This window comes from Podarcis erhardii, assembly GCF_964252035.2.
Source record: "Podarcis erhardii genome assembly, chromosome: 14".
Classification (NCBI taxonomy): domain Eukaryota; kingdom Metazoa; phylum Chordata; class Lepidosauria; order Squamata; family Lacertidae; genus Podarcis; species Podarcis erhardii.
In genome coordinates, this window is record NC_138503.1 from 46,148,923 (window position 1) to 46,158,305 (window position 9,383).

Genomic DNA, 9,383 nt, shown 5'->3' on the forward strand with positions numbered 1-9,383 from the left:
TGCGGGTTAACAGGCTATAGTATAGCACAAACATAACTTTGATTATGCACTGGGAAACCCAAAGAATTATGCGACTCGGTTTGTTGCATTGTTCGCTTTATTGCAGCGGGCTGGAACTGAACAGGCAATTATCTCCCAGGGTATGCCTGTACATGCACCAACTGGGGTTAATGATATAAGGGAGGCACTGTGGGTTAAACCACAGAGCCTAGGACTTGCCGATCAGAAGGTTGGCGGTTCGAATCCCTGCGATGGGGTGAGCTCCCATTGCTCGGTCCCAGCTCCTGCCAACCTAGCAGTTCGAAAGCACATCAAAGTGCAAGTACATAAATAGGTACTGCTCCAGCGGGAAGGTAAACGGTGTTTCTGTGCACTGCTCTGGTTCGCCAGAAGTGGCTTAGTCATGCTGGCCACATGACCCGGAAGCTGTACGCCGGCTCCCTCGGCCAATAAAGTGAGATGAGCGCCGCAACCCCAGAGTCGGTCATGACTGGACCTAATGGTCAGGGGTCCCTTTACCTTTACCATACCACTTTAAGCAGCCATGGTTTCCCCTATAAGAATCCTGGGAGATGTAGTTTTTTGAAGGGTGCTGAGAGTTGTTATTCCCCACACAGTTACAGTTCTCAGACAATCCCTTTTCCCTGGGAAGTTTGGGAACTGTAGTTCTGGGAGCGCCTCCTAATGGCTCTCTGCACCTTTAACAAACTACAGTTCCCAGGGTTCTTTGATGGCTGCTTGAAGTGCTGTGATCCTGCTTTAAATGTTTGGCGCAGACGGGGCCAGAGAGCAACTGAACAGGACAGGCTTGGCCACCCCTCATCAGACTTGTTTCCCCCGCCCTGCTTTGATTGATCTTTCCCATCTGTCGGTTCCAGTCTGAGCAGCTGAACAACGAGCTGACCTCCGAGCGCACCGCGGCACAGAAGAACGAAAGCGCCCGGCAGCAGCTGGAGAGGCAGAACAAGGAGCTGAAATCCAAACTGCAGGAGATGGAGGGAGCCGTCAAATCCAAGTTCAAGGCCACCATCACAGCCCTGGAAGCCAAGATTGCGCAGCTGGAGGAACAGCTGGAACAGGAATCCAGGTACTAGCAGCTGGGGGTGCCCACGTGCTGAAAGGAGGGGTGCGTGCTGGAATTGGACATAAATATGTCATAATCTGTCATTGCTCAGGAGGTGTGCTTGTGAGCGTCTGCATGAAATTTAGAAGAAACAGTTCTATGCAAATATAAGCAGAGTGCTTTTAAACAACACAAACTGCCTTAACTTCTGGGAAATACTTTTGAATGATTTTATAAATATATCCAAAATGGTTAAAAAAGAAATTCTTTGTGCATTACCATATATGTGTGTGCACACATACATAAACATACTTTCTGGGGTTTTTTCACCATTTATTATTATTATTATTATTATTATTTAAAAAATATTCCTTCAGGAGTGCAAATTGTGGTGTGCCCGGCTCATTTGCAGAATCAGTTACTGATATTCCCGTGTCCAAGCTGAAATCCAAAGCAATTTCATCTCTTAGGGAAGCTGGAAAGATTTTAACAGAACTGCATTTTTCTGCCCTTGAATCCTGCTCAGTTTCCCTCTGACTCCCTTCACCACATGAGCATCTTCCCAGCCACAACTTTCCTCCATGGGGACTAGTACCTTTAACCTTCCCGTTCAATTCCATTGCTCCACAGAGAAAAGCAAACGGCAGCAAAGACCCTGCGCCAGAAAGACAAGAAGCTGAAGGAAGTCCTGCTGCAGGTTGAGGATGAAAGGAAGCAAGCAGAACAGTATAAAGACCAGGTGAGTTGATGTGTCACGTGGCGTGGGCTAGCCGAGAAGTCAAGCCAGAAGACAGTGTGGGAAGAGGGCTTGATATGAAGGATTTGCTGGAAGGTTGAAAGGGAACGAATTGTTTTTATATGCAACAACAGCAGCGAGGTTACTGCCAGCCCAGGTCTGGAAACAACAGCAAATACCAACAGTAGAAGAATGGCGACAGAAGGTAATGGAATATGCAGAAATTGCCAAATTAACAGGGAAAATTAGACAACAGGGCGAGGAAACATTTCAAAAAGAATGGGGGAAATTTATGTCGCATATAGGAAAGATAAGATGAAATAGTGAAACCAGTAGAATTGGAAATAAACCTCATAAGGGGAAAGTGATGGATAGTGAAAATAATAAGAAGCAAAATGTATAAGGAGAGTAATATAACTAACAGTCATTGTAAATGACTACAGACAGACAACAAGAATTGTATAAACAGGAGGATTTATTTGTTTATGGATATACTATGGACAAATATGGAAAATGAATAACAATATACAAAATGGATGAAAATAATGCGATAAAATTATATGTGATATAAGAAACCAGAAGAAGGAAGGAGGAAGTCAGCACTTAAGAGAAAGTATACTGTAAATGTAAAATGCAACACATTATGTGTATGTGGAGTATGCAACCGGAAAACTAATAAAGATTTATTGGGGGGGGGGGGAGAAAAAAGAAAGAAAGAAAGAAAGAAAGAAAGAAAGAAAGAAAGAAAGAAAGAAAGAAAGAAAACAATACCATATTTTTGCGAATCTAATGCACCATCAAATCTCATGCACATCTCAATCTTCTTTCTTTCTTCTTTTTGAAAATTTAGTTTTTCAGGCTTTAAAAATTTACAATAAATTATCCAACAACCACCATAAAAACAAGATTCCAAAGAACCTCCTGAACTTCCCTCGTCCCCTTTGTGGGTCCTTATAAATTAACCTTTTCCTCCTGCATCTTTTATATCAATCCAAGCACATCTCAATTTCCAAAACCCTGAAACAAAAAAAAAAAACCAAAACAAAAAAAAAAATTCTGGCAAGTGTAAATGCACCCTAATTTCCACGACGTAATTTGGCCCCAAAAGGTGCACATTACATTAGAGCAAATATGATGGTGATGATGATGATGATAAATGTTATTATTTGTACCCTAGCCATCTGACTATGTGGCCCCAGCCATTCTGGGCAGCTTCCAGCAGAATATAAAAACACGGTAAAAGACCAGCCCTTAAAAACTTCCTGATACACGGCTGCTTTCAGATGTCTTCTGAAAGTCATTATAGTTGTTTATCTGCTTGACATCTGATGGGAGCCACCGAGATGGCCTTCTGCCTGTAACCTCACTTCTCACAGGGAGGGAACCGCCAGAAGGCCCTCGGAGCTGGACCTCCGAGGGCTGAATGACGGGGGTGGAGATGCTCCTTCAGGTATATAATAAATAATAATAATAAAAAATTATTTATACCCCGCCCTCCCCGGCCAGAGCCGGGTTCAGGGCGGCTAACACCAGTAAAATTTAAATAAAAACATAATGGGGAGGGGGGGGAACAATTTAAAATACAGGTTAAAATGCAATTTAAAATGCAATTTAAAATTTTTTAAAGTAGCCCATGGATCAAAACTGTAAGGGGAGGGAAAACTTAAGGGTCAGACTGAGTCGAAACCAAAGGCCAGGCGGAACAGCTCTGTCTTGCAGGCCCTGCAGAAAGATGTCAAGTCCCGCAGGGCCCTGGTCTCTTGTGACAGCGCGTTCCACCAAGTCAGGGCCAGAGCTGAAAAGGCCCTGGCCCTGGTTGAGAGCAATCTAACCACCTTGCGGCTTGAGACCTCCAAAGTGTTGTCATTTGTGGACCTTAAGGTCCTCTGCGGGGCATACCAGGAGAGGCGGTCCCGTAGGTACATGGGTCCTAGGGCTTCAGGTATCCAGGAAAGCTTGAGCAGCCAAAAGGCTGGCGGAGGGCGCCAACTCTGGGCTCCCATCCCAACGCCCTCCTTGCCTTGCTGTCTTCCTTTAGGCTGACAAGGCCAGCACTCGTGTCAAGCAGCTGAAAAGGCAGCTGGAGGAGGCCGAGGAGGAGTCCCAGCGCATCAACGCAAACCGCAGGAAGCTGCAGCGGGAGCTGGACGAAGCCACTGAGAGCAACGAGGCCATGGGGCGGGAGGTGACCGCCTTGAAGAACAAACTCAGGTGAGTGCTCTCTGCCACAACCTCCTCCCGTTTGTGGTAGTGCCATAAAGCAGAGGGGAGAATGCACCATTGACATACACCCCCCCCGAAGGTTGCGCATGTGAGAACGCAGCCCTCTGCCTGAATAAGGTCCTGCCTCTCTGATGAGTGTCGACTCTGGTGTATGGAATCGCCCACTTAGGAGTGTCAACGCTCCTCTGTATGTTCTGTTCCCTGCCCACAGATGGAACTTAGAACATATGAGAGAGCTGGTCCGTAAGGCTCAGTTAGGATGCCATCGCTGCCAAAGTCTGCGGCTCCTCTCTGCCCTGGCTGTGGGAGCAGTTGGGGGTCATTTATGAAGGGCCATCGCTGCCATAGCTTGCGGCTCCTCTCTGCCCTGGCTGTGGGAGCAATTGGGGGTCATTTATGAAGGGCCATAGCTCAGGGGTCAGGCTCCCGTTTTGCAAAAAGTCATAGGTTCAGTCCCGAGCATTTTCAGGCAAGGTTGTGAAAGACATCAACCTGTGAGCTCAGCAAGCCTCTGCAAACCGGTTGTCTGATTCGGTGGAAGGAAGCATCCTAGGGCCCCAGCTACCTTTTTCCTCTCCACTGCCCATTTTTTCTTGCATTTAGCAAGGAGAAATCCAATTCTATGTACCGTACCTTCAGAGCTGAATCTACCCAGTCTGCATTTTCTGAAGCAGCATGCAAACCGGAACACAGCTAGCCTTCAAAATTTGCACGTATCCGAATTTTGCAATGCAACATTTACCCAAAATGCATCTATTAGAGGGAAGCATGCGTAAAAACGAAGATAGCAGGGAAAATTGATTATATTAAGGGAGACAGCTTGTCAAAATTTCATATTCAAAACGTGTTTATTATGAGAAAATTGTGCTTGAACGCTGATGAGTTTTCACGAAGTTTTTTTTTTTTTTTTAAATAAAATGGAAATTGCTGCAAAATGTGCAGCACCGAGTTTAAGATTGGAGAAAAATGAGAAAGTGGGAGAACCAAAATGGGCAGATCCTTCCACCCCCCTCCTGCAATTAAGAGAGTAGCACACAAAACACACAGAAAGGTTTACCATCTAGCATTGGGGTAGAGAAACCTTTTGCAGGCAGCAGGCTAGATTCCTAAGCTCTCCATTAAGTCACTTTAATGTGGCTGTGTGGCCCCTGCCAATCACCTTGACGCCAGGTGAACTTCTTCTCCATAGTAGCATTGCTTGAGCTTAAGCCTTGGAGCAAAGGAAGATCTCAGCTGCTCTGAGCGCAGCTCGAGGTTAGCACTGATCGGCTGGGCTCCCTATCAGCAGGGATCAGCTCCACACAGGAGCAAATTCCCATTTAAATGGCCCTGTATAGAAACTCCGCTTCCCAGGACAAATTGGGAGTGCCTTTTAAGACCCCTGCTTGCTCCTTGGCACCTGTCTCTTCACGTGACCCTCACATGACTTCATATGACATGGGATGGGTAGGGGTGGCCAGGAGAGGTCCAAACTAGGATTCTTAATAAGGCTAATTAGGCCTGTGGACCAGAGGCTCCCGACTGCTGTTCTGGCAGAGCATGAACAGAGTGGTTTTTTTTAAAAAAAAACAAAAACCAATAAATGACTTGGAAATAACCCTTCCTGCAAACAGATGTTTAGTGTCTCCTTCAGCTAACTGCTTGGGATACCCTTCTCTCTTTCAGAGGGAACCCAGAACCTTCGCAGTGACTGAGCAGGTACCATGCCTTCATCTTTGCAGACCCCTTGTGTTTTGTAAAAAAAAAAAAATCAAATCAAATCAAATCCCAGTTCCCCCACCCTCTTTTTCTTTTTGTCCCAAATAAAACCCATGTGAGATTTCTGCAAACTCTGAAGGCTTGGATATCTAGATGTCAATGTCTTGTAGCAAAAGAGACAAATATTACAGATTTTTGCTTCGTTGCCTCCCTTCTTTCGTGAACATCTGCAAATCTGTGCTCTGTTTCACAAAATGCTAAGAAGTTTGGCACAGCCTCCCTTCCCTACTTTCTCCTCTCTCGGACAATCATGTTGAATGCTCGCTGCCTTTGCAAAAAAACCACAAGCACCAGCCACCTGCCGTTGTGTGAGCGGAATGGTGCACTGCATTCCAGGCATAGACATGTATCACGATGCCTGAGCATCCTGCCTCTGGGCTGCTTTTCTCTAGGAACTGCCTGAGAATTTGGGGGTGCAGCACTGTTAACTGTCCGCTGTGTGCATTCACTTGGCACCAAAACAAAATGCACCGTCCTGCCTTGAAGGCTAGAAACTCACTGCTGAGTTGTGTGTTGTGTGTCACCTGCACCCTTTCTGCATGGAAAACGGCGAAGCACTGAGCTACGGATATGCACACCCCCAACCACAACTAGGGACTGTCTTAGCAGTATTGATCCGCTCAATTGTTCAATGCTGGAACTTGTGCAGGTGTCCTGAGCTCCTTCCGCTGCCAAACATTGACGGACAGCCCGGGAAAACTACTTGCATTCTGTAATATTTGTAGGTTCTCTTTTTGCAAGGAACCCAATCGTGCTTTGCTTAGCTGTTGCTACACAGATTCTGGTCCCTGTCCTCTTCCTCTTCCTGGTAGGCACAGGGGTGTGGACATAACCATTCATTCACACCCATACCACCCTCCCTGTATATATTGCAGGACTGGGACAAAATGTACCGTATTTTTCGCTCTATCGGATGCACCGGACTGTAAGAGGGGGAGAACAGGGGAAAATAATTTTGTTCTCCCCCTCTAAAACAAGGTGTGTTCAAGGTGCATTCACCCAAAGCCTCCAGAGCGCAGCAGGAATTCCCGCTGCACTCTGGAGGCTTCAGGCTGCTACCTTGGAAGCCTGGAGAGTGAGAGGGGTCGTGCGCACTGACCCCTCACTCTCCAGGCTTCAGTGAAGGCAACCCGAAGCCTCTGGAGCATGGCGGGAGTTCCCGCTGGGCTCTGGAGGCTTCAGGTTTGTTTCAACTTGCTCTTTGGGACTGGCGGGGGGGGGGGAAGCGCAGCTTTCCTTCACTGCCAGCCCCCAAGAGCAGGTCGGGGAATAGCGCAAAGGCTGTGCGCAGCCTTGCCACTGCCCCCCGAGCTTGTGGGGCTGGTGGGGGGGGGGAGCACTGTTTTCCCCCACCGCCAGCCTCAAAGATCCCTGAAGCCTTTGGAATGCAGCAGGACCTTGCGCTGCACTCCAAAGGCTTGAGGCTTCGGGGACCCCGCTGCCCTGTGGAGGTTTTGCGCAGCCATTCCCAAGCTAGAACAGTGAGACAGAGCACTCCGTAGTGCTCCGTCTCACTGTTCTGGCTCCAGGGACAGCCTTTGTAGCCTCCGCAGGGCAGCGGGGTGAAGGCACCCCGCTGCTCCGTGGAGGCTTTGTGCAGCTAACCCCGAAGCTAGAACAGCGAGACTGAGCACTGCGCAGTGCTCTGTCTCCCTGTTCTGGCTTTGGGCTTAGCCGCGCAGCCTGCATTTGCTCTATAGGCCGCACACACATTTCTCCTTAATTTTTGGAGGGGGAAAAGTGCGTCCTATAGAGCGAAAAATATGGTAACTGAAATGCTGATGGCATTTAAAAACTTGCCCCAACCTAAGAACAGGCTATGTAACATTTGGGGTTCTGTAGGGGTTTTTTTGCAGTGGGCGGAGGTTGACAAAGGGGTAACTCAGTGGAGGTTTTAAAGAATGAGGAATATCTGGGAGAAAGCAGATAAAAGAGCAATGCTAGAACAGCGTGGGTCATCTAAATTAAACTGCCTTGCGGTAGATTCACATAACGCATAATGGATTTATGGAACTGTCTGCTGCAAGATGGCAGAATTGGAGGGGGGGTCCCCTTCCAGCCCCCTGCAATACAGGAATCTTAACTAAAGCATCCATGACAAATGGCCGTCCAACCACTGCTTAAAAACCCCCCAAGAGATGTTGGGGGGCAGCTTTGTTTCGAAGCTGAGAAAGGTTAGAAAAAATTTCTGGAGTCAGAGGTGGTCTGCCATCAGAAAGCAAAGGTATAGTCTTGCCTTCAGCCCCCACCGCACCCCATTCTCAGCTTCGCCTAGTCCTTTGGCATCATCACTCCAAGCAGAAAGTTGATTGTCCTCATGGTCTTTTATAACAACCTAAATCACTTGTACCTGCACCCCACCCCTCTATGTCAGAATAAAAGCTGAGCATGTAGCCCCACACCTGATCCAAGAACGATGCTTTTTAACCCTGTTCGCAGCCAACCAACTAACCCCCCCCCACCAGGGAGCAGACTGACCTAGTGGGTAGAGCTGCTTTGCAAACTACAGCCTGCTAAAAGCAGGGGTTGCCAACCTTTTGGGGTGCCTTTGCAAACCGGGGGGGAAACACACCATCACAGACCGCTGCTTTCAAGCATCATTACAGGGGGCGGGGAGAGGGAGGGCAATCTTGCAGACATCTTGTTCGTGCACGGGCACCAGGTTGGCAACCCCTGGCTTATACCTTCAACCTTTCCCTGCTTCTAAGAGCCGGGGTGGTGGAAAAGTTCAATGAGCTGCTAGATTCCCATTTCTTCCTCCCTTCTTTTTTCGCATTCCTTTAACCGCAGGCGTGGGAACGAGCCGTCCTCCTTCGCCCCCTCGCGCCGATCTGGGGGTGGCGGCGGCGGCCGTCGTGTGATCGAAAACGCCGAAGGGTCGGAAGATGAAGCGGACGCCCGGGATGGGGATTTCAACGGAACAAAAGCCAGTGAATAATAATGATTTTTTTTAAAAAAATTGTTTTAAAAAACACGCTTGCTGATTTTAACTCTGCACCAAAAAACAAAACAGGGGGGGTATAAAAGAGGGGTAATTGTAGCACTGTATGCTGCTTTATTGATCCCAAAGACATACTGACACCTCCCTTGAGGCCTTGATGAGAGCACAGCTGCCTTTTACTCCAATGTACACACCAACCCTCCTAGCTGTTGCAGAATCGCTGTTCTTTTTGCCCGCTGCCGGGCATCATTCCAGAGCGAATGTACTTCACCGAGGGACTAACGCAACAGGGCGGGGCGACCAAAAACACCCCCCTTTTATTATAGAACAACAGCAAGGCAAAAATCTATTGGGCCTCTGGCCTCTTCCCTAATCTCGCTACCCGTTCCTTTCTTCTCCTTGGTAAAGTTTCAGGTACCCACCCAGATAGTGCACCCCCCCCCTCTTCCAACTCCCTCCAGCCAGTTCACAAGATCAAAGTGCCTTTCTTCATCACTTTTTTTTGGGGGGGGGGAATGAAGAGTACTAAATCAACTGTTATTGTTCTAGATGGATTTTGTGCTTAAATACACACTAATAAAGGTTTATAAAATCACTGGGGCTGCTCTCGAGTTTTGTTGGGCTGATGTGAGCAGAGGGAACGGTATTAGGTTTAAGCAGAG

General features: G+C 47.7%; 1 protein-coding gene across 4 annotated transcripts in view; it reads left to right on the forward strand.

The window, feature by feature from the left end:
* MYH11 (myosin heavy chain 11) overlaps window positions 1-9,316 on the forward strand; it is a 95,405-nt gene extending 86,089 nt beyond the window's left edge. For 3 of the 4 annotated variants that reach the window (XM_081839490.1, XM_081839489.1, XM_081839491.1), the window contains 4 exons: window positions 879-1,087; window positions 1,694-1,802; window positions 3,838-4,010; window positions 8,571-9,316. In XM_081839490.1, the coding sequence (XP_081695616.1) occupies window positions 879-1,087; window positions 1,694-1,802; window positions 3,838-4,010; window positions 8,571-8,718 (639 nt within the window). In that variant the 3' untranslated portion in view covers window positions 8,719-9,316. Of the gene's footprint in view, window positions 1-878; window positions 1,088-1,693; window positions 1,803-3,837; window positions 4,011-5,687; window positions 5,721-8,570 lie in introns of all 4 variants that reach the window. The other variant, XM_081839492.1, reaches the window with a different exon arrangement.
* The last annotated feature ends 67 nt before the right edge of the window (window positions 9,317-9,383 follow it).